The sequence below is a fragment of the Carettochelys insculpta genome, chromosome 2, assembly GCF_033958435.1.
Source record: "Carettochelys insculpta isolate YL-2023 chromosome 2, ASM3395843v1, whole genome shotgun sequence".
Taxonomy (NCBI): Eukaryota; Metazoa; Chordata; order Testudines; family Carettochelyidae; genus Carettochelys; species Carettochelys insculpta.
The window spans coordinates 12160823-12179819 of record NC_134138.1 but is presented as its reverse complement, the minus strand read 5'-3'; the positions used below and the strand labels follow the sequence as shown (position 1 = coordinate 12179819).

The 18997-nt window shown below is 41.0% G+C and overlaps 1 protein-coding gene across 1 annotated transcript in view; it reads left to right on the top strand.

Annotated features, from left to right (window-relative positions):
• The window catches only part of DENND3 (DENN domain containing 3), a 99437-nt gene that overhangs the window by 56550 nt on the left and 23890 nt on the right, over positions 1-18997 (top strand). Inside the window, exons 10-14 of the mRNA XM_074986598.1 lie at positions 3569-3665; positions 7559-7662; positions 7985-8166; positions 14902-15423; positions 18365-18624. Coding sequence (XP_074842699.1) covers positions 3569-3665; positions 7559-7662; positions 7985-8166; positions 14902-15423; positions 18365-18624 — 1165 coding nt within the window. The remainder of the gene's footprint in view (positions 1-3568; positions 3666-7558; positions 7663-7984; positions 8167-14901; positions 15424-18364; positions 18625-18997) is intronic.

Genomic DNA, 18997 nt, shown 5'->3' with positions numbered 1-18997 from the left:
TGCCCCTCTTTTAAATCCTCCTCTGACCCCACCCCGTCATGTCTGATGAAGCGGGTCTTTGCCCACGAAAGCTTATGCTCCAAAATATCTGTTAACTCCATACAGTAACATTATTGTAATCCCTCAATATTCTCAGAACATTTACTGAACATCTCATCCATGTGAGATGTCCTAAGTTTGTGTGTGTTTTGAAATGCTCCATTGACCTGACCAAGGCCTTTGACTTGGTCAGCAGGGATGGTCTGTTCAAACTGCTCCACAAGATAGGCTGTCCTCCACGGTTACTCAAGATGATCCAGTTGTTCCACGAAGACATGAGAGACGTGTTCCATGGTGCATTATCAGATGCTTTCAGAATCCGGAGAGGCGTCAAACAAGGATGCGTGCTTGCTCCGACATTGTTCGGGATCTTCTTTGCACTCCTCCTGAAGCATGCCTTTGGATCTTCAACAGACGGCATCTTGCTGCACACAAGATCTGATGGGAAACTGTTTAACCTTGCAAAGCTGAAAGCTAAGTCTAAGGTGCGGGAAGTCCTCATCAGAGACATGCTGTTCGCAGACGATGCTGCTGTAGTGTCTCACACAGAAGACCAGCTTCAAAAACGGCTGGATCAGTTCTCCAAAGCGTGCAAAGACTTTGGGCTTACCATCAGCCTAAAGAAGACAAACGTGCTCAGTCAGGATGTTGCTGAATCCACATCAATCAGCATTGACAACTATATATTAGAGGTCGTCCATGAGTTTGTTTACCTCGGGTCCACCATCACTGACACCCTGTCGTTGGAGACTGAGCTAAATAGGAGGATCGGAAAAGCGGACACAACTCTGTCCAGACTCAGCAAGAGAGTGTGGAATAACAACAAGGTGTACACTCTCACCAAAATGCAAGTCTACAGAGCCTGCATCCTCAGCACCCTCCTTTATGGCAGCGAGACTTGGACTCTGTATGCCCGCCAGGAAAAGAGGCTGAACGTCTTCCACTTGCGCTGCCTCAGGCGCATCCTTGGAATATCATGGAAGGACAGAGTGACCAACACCGCCGTCCTCGAGCAAGCTGGAATCCCAACCATGCACACCCTCCTCAGGCAGTGTCGACTCCGCTGGCTTGGCCACGTCCACAGGATGAATGATGGAAGGATTCCAAAAGACATCCTGTATGGTGAGCTAGTCTCTGGCAAAAGACCTCCCGGATGCCCCCAGTTGCGCTACAAAGATGTCTGCAAGAGAGACCTCAGAGAGGTAGACATTGAGCTGGACAACTGGGAAGAACTAGCAGATGACCGCAGCAGATGGAGGCAGGGGTTACACAAGGGCCTTCAGAAGGGCGAGATGAGGATCAGACAGCTAGCAGAGAAGAAGCGAGTGCACAAAAAGCACACTAAGGACTTGCCAGACACCCACCACATCTGCAAGAGATGCAGCAAGGACTGTCACTCTCGTGTGGGTCTTCATAGTCACAATAGACGCTGTAAATGAAGTCCTCAGTTGGAACTTTAAAGGGCGCGATCCATAGTCTATGCAGACTGAAGGATGCCTACTACTACTACACTCAGGTCCTTCAAGAAAATAGAGGGCTGCACAGAGAGAGAGAGTTCCATGACTTGCTGATGGATTTATCTTGATGTTTTTATAGCTTGATACAAAGGAATAAAAATTCTGAAAGTCTGATGATGATTTGGCAGGCTCCAGTATGTGAGGCTATGTCTGTACTAGACATAGCAGTCAAGCACTGATATGCAATTTTAGCTATGTAAATTTCATAGCTAAAATCGACTTATCAGCAATTGAATTTCATGTCTGTTTGTACATTTCTCCACCGACCTTCCTTAATCCTCACTGCTTGCGAGGAGTTCCTGGGTTGACTTTGATCCCACATATGCATGAAACAAAATCCTGGAAGTCTGACCCTCAGCAGGTTGATCTTCTCAGTAATAGAGACCTATCCTGAGATTGTTAAATGCAAATAATATATTTGTGAAGGTTGCCAATAAATGGAACAGTATGCTAATCAGGGAAGCATATAGTTCCATCCCAGGAATAAATATAAATTGACAGGTTAAGGTTATTTGAGCTCACACCTAAGGCATTTGGTTGTTTCAGGTGGGTGGCTTGCTGACCCATGATTGCCACTTAGTAGAAACTAACATATGGAGGGTGGCGGGGGAGGGATTTCTAATGAATCTGAGGAATTTGATATACTGCCATTTGTGGGTGTTTTTCCTACTGGCTGCTATAATCTTAAACTAAAGTTGGGTGAAATATACTTTGTTACCCAACAAGTTTAACGGTTAGTACTATGATAAATACTTGGCTACACAAATGAATAGATGCATGGTCTCTCTAAATAGATGATGCAGTGCAGAATTAAAATCTGTTAGCATTTGGCAAATAGGGTTGCCATCTTTCTTCTTTTCTTCCTTCAAACTTTCTCTTTTGTTCTTTTTTCCAGCAATGTCTCTTCTGCCTTCTAATGCTCTGTCTACCACAGTCCAGGAATGAAGGAAAGTAAATCTGTGTTGGCAAAATTTCTGTTGGCAGTTCAAGCTGTCTGTTTCTATTCTTCTCAATGAAGTGTCTTATATTTCTGTGTACAGAGGTTTAATACTTTAAAAAGCTTAAATAATACACGTTTATGTAATTTTACTAACCATTTTTCTAACTTTGTATGATTATTTAAGCTGCAATAATGCAGTTAAGAATACACTAGCAATCAGTAATTGATGGCGAAGTGGGATGCAGTATGATCCTATGGAGAGTACACAGAACTGGGCAGTTGAGCCTTGGGTTTTAGTCTGACTTCACTAGTGATTAGTTGTGTGACCTCAAGCAAGTTATTACTTCCATCTGTAACATGGATGGATGATATCAACATATCCCTTTGATAGTGCCTTGAGGTCTATATCTGAATAGATCTAGGCATTTTTATCCTTAAGAAAAATACACACACTAAATGTATACACACTAAATGTAGATGTATTTTTGTTTAATCAGTTCTTCCTTTTGTTCTTTTCTCTTTTTTCTGAATTAAATATTTGTTTAACAGTTACCAGTAAAGCTGGCTTTCTGGCTGAACTTTGGGGGACATTGCATTTGGAGGTGCATGCAATTACATAACAGATTAGCAAATACCGAGCAATATAATGGCACAAAATTAGGTGCTGATCTTGCAGTTAGATCTGCACAGGCCCATCTTTTTGTCTGGTGCAGCACATTGGCCTTCTTGGTGGTTTCATGGATCTGCCCACACATATATAAATTGCAGGATTGGGGCCTAAATAATTACATTTAATAAGCAGATGGTACTGCATGGTAGCTCAGATATTGAAGTTGACCCCGATGTGTCTCAGTGGATTTGCTGATGGAAAATGTCAGCGATCACCGTTAGCCTGCCTTACTTCTATTGATATGATTCTACATTCATTTTCTGTGATTCAGGGATTAAAAACCGTTCACAAAACAGAACCTGCCTTCTGGTACTACAGTGTATTTGTATTAGTACCAGTGGTTCACTGCAAATATGTTTCTTTAAGTAATCTCCAGGCTTATACGTTGTTCTTGATTAACAGGGAGGTAAAGGACCATCTAAATTTTGAACACAGAGTATTCAATAGTGAAGAATTTCTGAAAACAAGGGCACTGGAGGATCAGCCATTTTACAAAAAGGTAATTCCATCCTTGGTGTTTTCTAATTACCTGTCAGTTTATTTGATTATTACCACAAAAACAAAAAAAACAAAAAAATCCAAATAAAACTGTTAAAATTTGGACTCTGTTATAAGATGTTGGTTTTTCATAACACACTGACTAGATTTCAGTTAATTAAAAGTATACTTGAGCAACGATAACCTCTTGTTCTGTGAAATTACTTTCTCTTTTCCTTCAGGAGCAAATGAAACATATTTCTTTTAGGCTATATCTACATTTACCTGGAAGGTTGATGGCTGCTGTGTGATTTTTTGGTGCGCCAGTTGTGTACCAAAAATCAACTTTGCAACTGTTGACTTCCATGCTTGTGTTCACGGCAGAAGGTCCTTAATCCTTTCGGCTTGCAAGGAGTTCCAGGGTCAATGATGATCTCGGAACATGCCATTTCATGCATGTGCAAAACGGTGCTCCTGGAAGATTGAACCTAAGTGGTCGATATTCCATAGTCAGTGTAGATGTAGCCTTAGTGATATATTTCTTGTGCCAGTGATCAGAACGAGACTTAAATTGCAGTTAAGTCTTCAAGATTGGACTCAAGTATGCATAGTTTTTATGCTCAAAAGAGGTGAATTTCACCCAAAGCGATCCATGGAAGTTTACAGTCCAGATAAATTAATCCTTACATTTTTGAACTGGCATTAAGGCTATGTCTAGACTGCAGACTTTTGTTGACAAAACTTCTGTCGACAGAAGTTTTGTCAATCGTGCACCTCCAAGCTGCAGATCTCTGCGGAAGAAATCTGCCAGTTGGGAACATTCTGTCGACATACCTGTACACCTCATTCCACGAGGAGGTATGGGTGTCTCAACAGAGAAGGGTTTGCTGACTTTGGCCCTGTGTGGATGGGCCAAATGTTGGAAAAGCCTCTCCTGACAGAACTGTCAGCAAAAGCTACACAAAGGCATTGTGCAGTGTTACATATTTTTTGCTGACTGTTCTCTGCAGTCTAGACATAGCATCACAAGGGTTTTACACAAGTGATTTATATTGATGGTAAGGTCAGTTTTGCAGCTGAATATCTGGAAGATACATATTACAATTTTAGGGATTAGGTTTTAAAAAAACAAACCAACTTGAAGTTTGGAAGAAATATAATCCTCATGTTTCAGGTTTTATGTCAACATCTAACTACTGAGGGTTGAAAAGATGGTTACTGTATAGGCAGGTTATCCCATAACTAACTACTTCAGGGTTAGTTGCAGGCTCCTCTGTAAGAGCTGGTTCTGACCACTGTTGGAGATAGGATTCTGGATTTGTTGAACCCCTTATCTGATCCACTATGGCAAGCCCTATTGAAGGTGACAAAGACAAAGGAATATAGGATTTACATTATGTTTAATGTATTCCTTTTTACAGTAATGTCATGGTAAAAATGGTTATAAGCAAAGTAGGAAAGTTTGAGGGAGTGTGAGTATCCATAATCCTATTTGTCATTTTAGATTCATTCCTCAGAATGAATGTGCATTAATAAAATTTACAAAAGCTTCATTTATAATGATGATACTAGTTAAACAATAGTTTCTCCAGAGGCAGTGCTCTGCATCTGGCAAGAAGTCTGCTCATTATCACCAACAGCTTGTAATTATTAGTAGGACAGTTAATTTATTAATTGCAGTTAATTCACTCAATTAGCTCAGTTTATTGCAATTAAAAATCACAATTAATTGTGGTTTTAATTGCACTGTTAAACAATAGAATATCAGTTTAAACTTATTAAATATTTTTTCATGGCTTATGTACATTTTTTGTATGATTTCAGTTACAACTTAGAATACAAAGTGTAAAGTGCTCACATGATCTGATTTTAATACAATTATTTGAAGTGTAAAATGATAAAAGTAGTAGTATTTTTAGTTCACCTCATTCAAATATTATAGTGCAATCTCTTTATCTTGTACGTGCAGTTTACAAAAATAGATTAGTTTTAGAGTGCAGTTATGTAACAAAAATATTTAAAGCTTTAGAACAGTTGGCTGAGCAAGAAGTAGGATTGAGTAGATTTGTACGTTCAAGTTTTACATTGCTTTATTTTTGAATGTAGTTAAGTTTTGTATGTAATTTTACAGTTGTCAATTCATGATGGAGATTGCACTGCAGTACTTGCATTAGGTTATGTGAAAAATATTACTTTTGTTTTTACAGTGCAGATATTTGTAGTAAAAATAAATATGAAGTTCACACTTTACACATGGGCTGTGTCTACACGGGCACAAATCTTCGAAATAGCCATATTTCGAAGATTACTAATGAGGTGCTGAATTGAATATTCAGCGCCTCATTAGCATTAGGATGCTTCCAGCTGCAGCACTTCGAAAGCTCTGCTTTCAAAAACACGCGGTTCAGCGCGGCTACACGGGGGTCCTTTTCGAAATGACCCTGCACCTTTTGAAATCCCTGATCAGAATAAGGGGATTTCGAAAGGTGCGGGTTCTTTCGAAAAGGACCCCCGTGTAGCCGCGGCCGGAAGCATCCTAATGCAAATGAGGCGCTGAATATTCATTTCAGTGCCTCATTAGTAATCTTCTAAATGGCCATTAGCATGGCTATTTCGAAGATTTGTGTCCTTGTAGACACACCCGTGGTGTTCTGTGTTGTAAATGAAATAAATATATTTGAAAATGTAGAAATCATCCAAAAATTTGTTCTATTATTGTTTAACAGGATAGTTTGTGCCATCTAAGTCTTCAAATTTTACCAATATAAAACAAAACATTATTTTAATGCTATATAGCCTACTAATAGTATGTTAATTTACAACAAAATCAAATTGAACTACAGCATGCAATCAGGTGACCAGTAGCACCAATCATTACGTTAAAAGGGCAATTGGTTCAATTGCTGCTACTTGTTATCTTTTTAAACCTAATTGTCAATATAGCACTCCATCTAGTGGGAAAATAAAGCTACAAATAGATATAAAGAGGCATGCCTCAGGCAAATTACTGGGTCTGTTTATTTGTTTACGCATTTAAAGCTTGTTCTTCTTTTATAACTGCAACCAAAATATATGTACCATCTTGTGTTAATTTTGGTGAATTTATTAGGAGGTCAGGTACCACAGGCATAGCCATGTATAAAAGCTTGGATGGATGGTAGGGAGATAACATCAATGAAACTTACATGTATGGTTAAATGGTTTGCCGAATGGTGTAGTTTGCTGCATTGGTGAACAAGATTAAGAACCCTGTGCTAGAAATGTTTATAATCAGTTTCTAGAAATGACACAAATTATTGGTTACGTATGTTGGTGTTCATTTTCTGTAGTTTGATGTGGTAAGGAAGAAACAGGCCATTTGGGAAAGTTTGAACGTGTGTAATATTTTTGACTTTAATATCTGACATTTTTTGCTGTCTTGTCAATTCTAAAAGGCAAAATTTGAAGCTTTAGATGTATTTTTGAGAGTCTGAGCAATAAGGCACTTTGAGGAGGGATGGCTTAATGTTTCTTACAAGAGAGGAATATTCAGTAAATTGCAGGGACAACATTACAATTTTCTATTCCGTATAGTGGCAGAATTTTAACTCAGAGCTTTCAGGAGCCCCCTCCTCTACACCATGAACAAAGTTTTTAAAGTTGTACAGTTGCAATAAAAATATATAAATATTTTTTGTTAAATTTGTGATTTACTGTATTACCATCTGGCATTTAAATGTATACCATAAAATTATACAAATTATGTAAAGAGACAGACTTAATATTGCTGTTGAAATTTTTAAATTTTGTTTTTCTTGACTTTTGTGATTATTTTAAATTCTTCATTCTGTTTGGTCAATAAAAGTGGATGACCACTATTAATAAAATGTATGCTTCTATGATCAATAATTAATATTTTGTGGTTGTGTATTGCAGGTGTTAGAGACCTATATATTCCACTCTTTTCTTAAAGCTCGTCTGAGCAGAAGGATGGATGCCTTTGCCCGACTTGAGTTGAGCACTCAATCTGAAGAAGATAGGTAACATTTTCTCACTGCCATTTATCACCGGCTTGATTTTACTTTCTTTGAAGGTCAATGGCAAAAATGTCTTAGAATGTTAGTGATGTAGGATGATGTTCTATATATAATATATATATTACAAAGTATCTTGGTAATTAATGAGACATCTTTACTGCAAAAGGTCCTGCAGTAAATTGGCCATAGACAAAGTGCTGTGAGTTGTTAGGTGTTACTGTAATACATGAAAGAATAACAATAATAAATTACTATTTGATCTCTCCATTTTTACTGATGCGTTCTGTAATATACGTAAAATATAATTAAAATTTGTTTTCTACAGATTAAATTTAATGTTTGATAGCCCAAGAAGACTAACTGTGGAGAAAATGGCTTCAAAAAGATTTAACCCTCAGTATATGATTAGTAAACGTATGGTAATAAGTATGCCTAATCTACAAGATATTAAGCCTCACGATAGTCCTCCTAGGAATTCATCACTCCGAAGATCCGAAACCGAGCGTGGTAAGGACAAATGTGTAACAAGTACATTATTTTGTGATGTCATGGACTGGATACTTGGATGCTTGCTGTCCTGGTCCCTGGTGTGGCTTGTGCACGCGTGTGCGCACACACACACACAACATCCTATAATTAGATTTCACCAAGACAGCATTTGGAACTCTATGAACTAGTTTTGACATATAATTATGGACAGTCACTGTAGACGTTCCAGCCGTATATTATCACGCACACAAACTGGACTTTATGATGAAAGATGATTTAAATCAAATTTACCATGCATGAGGTTCTTCCAGCTTCAGCCTTCACTTATGCAAGTCAATATATTCTTCAAATCACATGCAAAAAACCCAACACTGTGTCCAATCCTTACTAAAATAACTAAAAAGTTACTAACTCAGAAAGAAACAAGTTATTAAATATTTAAATCAGGTAAAATCTGTTACAGTTGGATCAGAGCATGTGGTCCAAAATAATAGCAGCGATGTTACATCTGTTAGTTTTCTGTGAGACTCTGTCTGGGTTGCCCAAATATATTGGAGATATCAGTCCTTTTCTTGAAAATTTCCCCTTGTTATAATTCGCCACTCTAGACGTGTGGCAGGAAAGAATAGGCTAGGCACTCAGGTTCACTCTTTTATAACAGAGGTTGGCAATTGTTTTTGATGGGGACAGCTCCAACAATTTGGTAAGCGATCGGGGCCACACTTTTCCATGATATTAATGGAGGAGGTGTGGAATCTGGGATGGAAATTGGGTGCAGAAGGGAGCTCAGGGGATGGAATTAACAACATAAGAATGGCCATACTGGGTCAGACCAAAGGCCCATCCAGCCCAGTATCCTGTCTGCTGACAGTGGCCAGTGCCAGGTGCCCCAGAGGAGGGGAACCGAAGACAATGATCAAGCAATTTGTCTCCTGCCATCTGTCTCAAGCCTTTGACTAAAGGCTAGCGGCGCCATACTTTCCCTTGGCTAATAGCCATTTATGGACCTAATCTCCAAAAATTTATCAAGCTCTATTTTAAACTCTGTTAGAGTGCTGGCCTTCACAGCCTCCTCCGGCAAGGAGTTCCACAGGTTGTCTGTGTGCTGTGTGAAGAAAAATTTTCTTTTATTAGTTTTGAACCTACTACCCATTAATATGATTTGGTGTCCTCTAGTACTTATATTATGGGAACAAGTAAATAAGTTTTTAATATTCACTTTCTCCACACCATTCGTGATTTTATATACCTCTATCATATCGCCCCTCAATCTCCTCTTTTCTAGACTGAAGAGTCCCAGTCTCTGTAGCCTCTCCTCATGTGGGACCCTTTCCAAACCCTTGATCATTTTAGTTGCCCTTTTCTGAACTTTTTCTAATGCCAGTATATCTTTTTTGAGGTGAGGAGACCACATCTGCACGCAGTACTCAAGAGGTGGGCGTACCATAGTTTTATATAGGGGAAGTATGATACTCTTCGTCTTATTTTCTATCCCTTTTTTAATAATTCCTAACATCCTATTTGCTTTACTGACTGCCGCTGCACACTGCGTGGATGTTTTCAGAGAACTATCCACTATAATGCCAAGATCCCTTTCCTGATCTCTTGTATCTAAATTTGCCCCCATCACATTGTATGTATAATTTGGGTTATTTTTCCCAATATGCATTACCTTACACTTACCCACATTAAATTTCATTTGCCATTTTGCTGCCCAGTCACTCAGTTTGCTGAGATCTTTTTGAAGTTCTTCACAATCTACTTTGGTTTTGACTATCCTTAACAGCTTGGTGTCATCTTCAAACTTTGCCACCTCACTGCTTACCCCTTTCTCTAGATCATTGATGAACAAGTTGAACAGGATTGGTCCCAGGACTGACCCTTGGGGAACACCACTAGTTACCCCCCTCCGTTGTGAAAATTTACCAATAATTCCAACCCTTTGTTTCCTGTCTTTTAACCAGTTTCCAATCCATGAAAGGATCTTTCCTCCTATCCCACGACCACCTAATTTACATAAGAGCCTTTGGTGAGGGACCGTGTCAAAGGCTTTCTGGAAATCTAAGTATATTATGTCCACTGGATCCCCCCTGTCTGCATGTTTGTTAACCCCTTCAAAGAACTCTAATAGATTAGTAAGACATGACTTCCCTCTACAGAAACCATGCTGACTTTTGCCCAACAAATCATGTTCTTCTACGTGTCTGACAATTTTATTCTTTACTATTGTTTCTACTAATTTGCCTGGTACTGATGTTAGATTTACTGGGCTGTAATTGCCAGGGTCTTCTCTAGAGCACTTTTTAAATATTGGCGTTATATTAGCTGTCTTCCAGTCATTAAAGAAGTCGTACTGAAGGCACAGGAACAAACAATCCTGCTGCATAGTAAGAAATGCAAACATGGTAGGCAACCAGCTTGCCTTAACAGGGAAATCCTTCGTCAGCTTAAATTCAAAAAGGATGCATGCAAGAAATGGAAACGTGAACAGTTGACTAAGGAGGAGTATCAACATAAGGCTGGAAAATGCCGGGCAGTAATCAAGAAAGCTAAAGCACAATTAGAACTGCAGCTGGCAAGGGATGTGAAGAGTAACAAGAAGGGTTTCTACAGGCATGTGAACAATAAATGGGTTATCAGAGAAGGTGTGGGGCCATTACTGGATGAGGGAGGTAGCGTAGTGACAGATGATGCAGGAAAAGCTGAAGTACTCAATGCTTTTTTTGCCTCAGTCTTCACGGACAAAGTCAACTTCCCAATGACAGTCCTAGATGATGCAGCATGGGAAGGTGGAGGGCAGCCATCCGTAGGGAAGGAACAAGTTCTGAGCTATCTAGAAAAAACAGATGTACACAAATCCATGGGTCTGGATTCAATGCACCTGAGAGTACTAAGGGAATTGGCAGAGGTCATTGCTGAACCTTTGGCCATTGTCCTTTGAAGACTCTTGACGATCAGGAGAGATCCCGGATGACTGGAAAAAGGCAAACATAGTGCCCATCTTTAAAAAAGGAAAGAAGGATAATCCAGGGAACTACAGGCCCATCAGCCTTACCTCAATCCCTGGGAAAATAGTGGAGGGAATCCTCAAGGAATTCATTTTGGAGCACTTGGAGGAAGGGAAAGTGATCAAAAGTAGTCAACATGGATTCACCAGGGGCAAGTCCAGCGTGACCAATCTGCTTAGCTTCTATGACGAGGTAACAATCTCTGTGGACATGGGGAAGTCAGTGGATGTGATATATCTGACTTCAGGAAGGCTTTTGATACCGTCTCCCACAACATTCTTGTCCATAAATGGAGGAAATATTGATTGGATCTTTGGACTATAAGATCCATAGGAAGCTGGTTTGAGGGTCGGGCCCAAGGGATAGCGGTCAATGGCTCAATATCTGGATGTTGGTCGGTTTCAAGTGGAGTGCCGTAAGGCTCGGTTCTGGGGCTGGTGTTGTTCAACATCTTTATTTAATGACCTGGATGAGGGACTGGATTGCACCCTCCTCAAGTTTGCGGATGACACAAAACTAGGGGGAGAGATAGACACGTTGGAGGATAGAGAGAGAAGCCAGAGTGCCCTGGATAAATTGGAGGACTGGGCCAAAAGAAATCCGATACGGTTCAACAAGGAGAAGTGTAGAGTCCTGCAGCTGGGGTGAAAGAATCCGAAGCATTTTTACAGGCTAGGGACTGACTGGCTCAGCAGCGGTAGGATGGAAAGGGACCTATGGGTTATGGTGGATGAAAGGCTGGATATGGGTAAACAGTGTGCCCTTGTAGCCAAGAAAGCTAACGGCATACTGGGGTGCATTAGGAGGAGCATTTTGAGCAGATCTAGAGAAGTAGTTATTCCTCTTTATTTGGCACTGGTGAGGCCACATTTTGAATATTGTGTTCAGTTTTGGGCCCCTCAGTATAAAAAGGATGTGGATTTGCTGGAGCAAGTTCAGTGGAGGGCAACAAAAATGATTAAGGGGCTGGAGCACAAGACCTATGAGGACAGGCTGAAGGATTTGGGCTTGTTTAGTTTACAGAAGAGAAGACTTAGAGGTGATTTAATAGCAGCCTTCAACTTCCTGAAGGGGAGCTCTGAAGAGGAGTGTGAGAAACTGTTCAGTGGTGTCAGTTGGCAGAACAAGGAGTAGTGGTCTGAAGTTGAATAGGGAGAGGTGTAGGTTAGATATTAGGAAAAACTACTTCACCAGGAGGGTGGTGAAGCACTGGAATGCGTTGCCTAGAGAGGTGGTGGATTTTCCATCCCTCGAAGTTTTTAGGTCCCAGCTGGACAAGGTCCTGGCTCAGATGACATAGTGGGGGTTGATCCTGCTTGAAGCAGGGGGCTGGACTAGATGACCTCCTGAGGTCCCTTCCAGCCCTGTGATTCTGTGAAGGAGGGGATCGTGATTGGTGTGGAGGAGGGCGTGCGGAGTCTAGGAGGTGGTATGGATACAGGAGAGAACCCTAACCTAGAGGAGGGATGTAAGAGAGGTTGCAAAGTCTGGGAGGGAGCTGTGACCTGGGGTAAGGGTGCAAGAGGGGCTGCAGGGGTTCGGATTTTGACCTAGGGCAGGAAGGGGCTGTGACCTGGGGCAGGGGTTTGGGATGCAGGAGTGGGGTACAGGGTCTGAGATTTGATTGTGACTTGGGATGGGGTAGAGGAGGGGGAGGTAAAGAAGGTTTGTTTTGTGAGCTGGGGCAGGGAGTTGGGGTGTGGGAGAAAGTGGGATTCCATATGCATGTTCTGGCTGTGAGGCACTTATCTTAAGCAGCTCCCAGCCAGTAGCCCAGTGGGCCCCTCAGACCTGTCGGCTCCCTGTCTGCCACACTGCCACTGTGTGCAGGAGCCAAGTGCTTTCCATGCATTGCCTGTGTGGCAAATATGGTCCAGGCAGCTCCCATTGGCTGGTTTCTACCAATGGGAGCTGTGAGATTATTTTGTGGGAGGAGGCAGCAAGTGAAGTCCCTTTGCCTGGGCACTCAGTGCATGGAGAGCATGTGACCTCCAGCAGACATCCACCCTGAGCGTCATGTGAGTGGGGAGGAGTAGGGGCGTGTGTAGTAGGCAGTAAGACTGCCTGAGGATGCTGCTGGACTGTGGGACTTTGGTCAGCTGGATCCGGTGATTTGGGAGGTGAAATTTTGCCTGCCCCATTTTATATTTTGGCCCTTTTCCTGGAAAATCAGAGCTGTGTTGCATGGCAGTCAGCTTCATTGTCATTGATGCTTTTTCTGAATTGCAGGTTCTAGCTTGCATCTTAGCCAATGTGCACTGTGAGGTGTCTGCAGACAACATGCAGGAGTCCTTGTGTACAGCTCCTTTGTTATTTCGGAAAACCTAACTGGTGACCATTGCTCAGACCAATTTGTTTGAGTTACAGTCATGTACCAAAAGGTCATAACCCCACACACAGTTTAGATATACTCATTATAACAAGATAATAATATTCAGCAGATTACTGTTTTTCCAATGATACTACATAAGGCATATTTACTGTAAGATTTATCAGTTTTGCTACAGGACCATATTAGTGTAGGCCAACGGTAGTAAATTATTTTTGTAAAGGTCCAGATTTCTTGATCAAGGTGTAGTCAATGTCCAGATTCCAGAAGAAATAATAATAATAAATAACAATAAGGCTAGTGATAATAAATAAATAAATGATTCTTAGGGTCTGTTCAAAAGCATCTGATGGTTTAGATTTGGTCCACAATCCGACTAGACATTCACCTTCACTTCCATGCAGCACTACACTGCAGAGACAAGGAGGTGGTAACCAAACCTAGCATGATGGAGTGACTTGCACCATCCTGGGCTTTTGGCTGCTTTGTGCGTGCCCTGACCGTGCATTATGTTAAATCAGACTGAGGATGCTCAGAATTGTGTTTATTCTGCAGCTGTTACAAGGGGCTAACATATACTAGTCACGTCTACATTAGGCCCCTCCTTTCGGAAGGCACATGGTAATGAGTGAGTTGGGAAGATGCTAATGAGGTGCTGTCACGAACATGCAGCGGCTCATTAGCATAATGGCAGCTGCGCACGATTCAAAAGCGCCGCTTTCAAATTGCGCGCTGCCTGTATAGATGGGGGCCTTTCGAAAGGACCCCCGGACTTCAAAAGCCCCTTTTTCCTATTTGGTTTTAGGAAGAAGGGACATTCAAAGTCTGGGGGGTCCTTTTGAAAGACCCCCGTTTACATGGGTGGCATGTGGTTTGAAAGTGGCGCTTTTGAATCACACGTGGCTGCCATTATGCTAATGAGTTGCTGAAGATTCATAGCAGTGCCTCATTAGCATCTTCCCAACTTGCTCATTACAATGCCACTTCTGAAAGGAAGGGGCTAGTATATACGTAGCCACTATGATAGTGTTATTGTGGAGCGGTTTCCTGAACCAGTTACTGTCCCCATTTATCCTTTTCCCAGTTAAGGTCCAGGTCAGAAATACATTTAAGTATGTTCATAAACTCGTTTCTGTTCAGGAAAGTCAGTGGGATTTAAACAAGTGTTTAAGTGTTTTGCTGAATAGGAATAAACTACTGAATCAGGGTCTATGATGGCTTCACGGATTATATGGTGAACAATTTTCTCACACAGGCATAAATACTGGCTTACTGGGGACACAGGAGACCACGTTTTAGGTTATGCAGGATAAGTTGTTCCATTTTTTTTTTAAATGTATTGCTTGTTTGAAGATACTTGTATGCTTTTATTCTTCCCTTTTATACCTAACATTTTACTTCTTTCTTTTTTTTAAGCTGTGAAATTGTCATCTAAATCAATTAGTACATTCAAGATCCCCGAAATTCCGTTTCCTCTTGTGAGTCAGTGTGTTCACACCTACTATACAGATTTTATCAATCATCTCACTAGATCAATAAATCGCTTACAAAATGATAACTCAGGATTGCTGGCAAGATATTTCTACCTTCGTGGACTTATTGGATTGATGCAAGGAAAACTACTGGATGCACTTTCAGATTTTCAAAATCTATATAAAACAGACATAAGAATTTTCCCTACTGAACTTGTGCGGAAGATGGTAGAAACCCTACCTCCTTCTGAACGTTCCCTAGCAGACCGCAATCCTCAGCTGAAGAGGTTGATTAGTCAAGTGATGGAAAAACAAAGAGAAGTTACAAAAGTAGATGACCATGTGAAAAATTTCCAGTTACCAAAAACGCACATGCATTTGGATGATTTTGTCAAGCGAATCCAAGAATCTGGGATTGTCAAAGATATAGACACAATACATCGGCTTTTTGATGCCTTAACAGTAGGTAAGCAGGAAGTACGTTGTGGTAATGAACATCTATTTTGTTGTGCAAATCATTTTTCATACTTCTGTGGTTAAGATATCTGTTAACCATATGCTGTTTAAAGTCTTTTTTCCACCATCTTTTTGGCCTTCAGAAAAATGTCCAATGTTTTTCTCTCTCTCTCTCCCTGTATGTATTTGAATCCAGGTGTGTTTCTCCATGTATTATGGAATGTTTTTTAAATTTAGAGTAATATGGTTTTGTAATTTTTATTAAAACACAACTATTGTTTTCATGGTCTGACATTTCCATTGCATTTATACATAGAGGCTATGTTGACGGTAGAGAGTTTTGTTGACAAAACCTGCTGTGTGTCTACACACACAATGGCTACGTCTACACGTGAAGCCAACATCGAAATAGCTTATTTCGATGTAGCAACATCGAAATAGGCTATTTTGATGAATAACGTCTACACGTCCTCCAGGGCTGGCAACGTCGATGTTCAACTTCGACGTTGCGCGGCACCACATCGAAATAGGCGCTGCGAGGGTACGTCTACACGCCAAAGTAGCACACATCGAAATAAGGGTGCCAGGCACAGCTGCAGACAGGGTCACAGGGCGGACTCAACAGCAAGCCGCTCCATTAAAGGGCCCCTCCCAGACACAGTTGCACTAAACAACACAAGATCCACAGAGCCGACAACTGGTTGCAGACCCTGTGCCTGCAGCATAGATCCCCAGCTGCCGCAGAAGCAGCCAGAAGCCCTGGGCTAAGGGCTGCTGCCCATGGTGACCATAGAGCCCCGCAGGGGCTGGAGAGAGAGCATCTCTCAACTCCCCAGCTGATGGCCGCCATGGAGGACCCAGCAATTTCGACGTTGCGGGACGCAGATCGTCTACACGGTTCCTACTTCGACGTTGAACGTCGAAGTAGGGTGCTATTCCGATCCCCTCATGAGGTTAGCGACTTCGACGTCTTGCCGCCTAACGTCGAAGTTAACTTCGAAATAGCGCCCGACGCGTTTAGACGCGACGGGCGCTATTTCGAAGTTAGTGCCGCTACTTTGAAGTAGCGTGCACGTGTAGACACAGCTAAAGAGTTTTGTTGACAGTCTGCCAATAGGACTCGGCACTTCTGCCTACAGCGTTCTTCCTCTGTGCAATGAGGAAGAACACCTTTGTTGACAGTTTCTATCAACAAAAAAATGAGTAGATGCTCTGGGGGCCCCTCTGTCAACAGACAGGGCAGTCTGGCCACTCCCTGTTGACAGAGCAGATTGCTTTTCGGTCCTCTTGTGTGTTTTTGGACGTGATCTGTTGACAGAAGTTTTGCTGGGTGATCTCTTCTGACAGTAACTTCTGTTGACAGATCATTGTAGTATAGATGTAGTCATAGACCCAAACTCACCAAAGTAATAAATGATGCTCTTCATACACTCAAAGTTAAGCATATGTGTAGGTATTTTACTGAATTTTGGGGGGGAGGAATAGCCCAGTGATTTGAGCATTGGCCTGCCAAACACAGAGTTGTGAGTTTAATCCTTGAGGAGGCCACTTAGGGGTCTGAAGCAAATAGATTTTTTTCAAAAAAAAATCGGTCTGGGATGGTGCTTGACAGGGGACTGGACTCAATGACCTCCTGAGGTCCCTTCCTGTTCTATGAGATGTGTATATCTCCAATTGAGGCCTTTGTGCTATCTCTTCATCAGTTTGGTTGTGAAATTTCAGTTCCACTGAAACTCTCCCTTATTGGCAATTCTTAGTTAGAATAATTACAGGAGAACTTATTTAGTGCAGTACATTGGACTCACTCTACATGTGATGCTAAAGAATGTCTGCAAAGGAGCCTGCATGCCTGTTTGCAGACTTGCAGTTGTCTGTGGGTGAAGATCTCATAGTAACTTATTTTATTAGCATTTAATTGTCCCATGGTATACGAGCTCTATCTTGATTTAGAATATAAATAGAATACATTTGGTCCTGTCTTAATCCTCAGCAGATAAATGTCCTTATAAAGAACACTAAACAGTATCACAGGATTATCAGTCTGTTCAAGAAAGGCCTGGAATTCGAATAGCAAGTGCTAATTTTTTCCTAAAACCACTTGTAGAGCCTGAATAAGTATGATGTTTCCAACATAATTTCTTTACTTCCTAAATCTGAAATATGACTTTTGAGTTCCACTGCTCTAGGTATAAGTAATAAAGGCCACATCACTTGCAATTTGCTGTGTGTAATAAGTGGGACAGTTGTCACACCTTCTGGTCATGTATTAAACACTTGCAATTTGCTGTGTGTAATAAGTGGGACAGTTGTCACACCTTCAGGTCATGTATTAAACATTGACCAAAACAGCAAGAATTTCTACACTTTAAAACAGTATGTGGCATACAATTTATAATTATCTGTTTTGAGCTGGAATACTGGGAGTCCAAAAGCAGCCAGTTTTATGAAACTGCAGTTTAAAATGATTCTTGGAATGTGTATGGTTTATAAACTTTTGGTCTGCAGATAGATTATTATTGTCACCCTTGTTGTTTTCTACTATGCAGTATATACATGGTTTAATAATGTTCAAAAGACTAAAGAACTAAAAAGTCCTAATGAAGAGTATCAGATCTAGCAGAGGAGTAAGAATTCTTTTATGTGGGCTGCTTGTGCATATGAAAATAAGAGACTGTGCAGCTGTTTACTTCCTCCCTGGAGGAGGTGGAGAGAGTATCAAGTGGATGAAGGCCCAAGGTGTAAGTTGACAGCAAAGTACTCCTCCCAGAAAAACTAGGAAAACAGAGGAGGAATTCTGTCTTGGAAAGGTCTCCTGGGATTCCTCTTTGTAGTTTGTACAGCAGCCTTTGCTGAGGTTTTGGCACAATCTAGCCTTTAGTATCCTCGAAATATATTTTATTTTCATTCAAATAATGGCTTTGAATAATAAATAACATTCAAAAACTTCTTAGGGCACCAGAAACAAATCGATCCTGAAACGTTCAAAGATTTCTACAACTACTGGAAGGAAACAGAAGCAGAAGCTCAAGAGGTTAATCTGCCACGCACTGTCCTAGAGCATTTAGATACAAATGAATGTGTCTACAAGTTATCTTGTGCAGTTAAAACTAACTATGGAGTAGGAAAAATAGCAATGACTCAGAAGCGCTTGTTCCTTTTGACTGAAGGAAGGCCTGGCTATGTAGAGATCACAACTTTCAGGAACATAGAGGTGAGCATGAAATTATTTGTTGTTAAGATGTCTTAACGTGATTGGGAGCAAGAATTCTATCTATCTCGGTAGCAGAAGCCCTGACATTTTATGACTGTTACACAAGAGTATGATTGTAGGGAAATATATCTTTAAAAATCACTGATTCTATCCATAGGTAGAACCAAAGGCTGACGTGTTTCTCATGCTAATGAATCTGAGACCAATAGGGTTAAGTGTTGTACAGACATCTAAAACAATGGCAGTCAGCCTAAGAAATGTTAGCTTTGGATTTATGAAAAGACACAATTGTATGAAAAAAACAAGTTGGGGATAGAGAGTGAGAACAGATGGAGCTAAAAGTAAAATGAGCACATTTTGTACATCAGAAGTA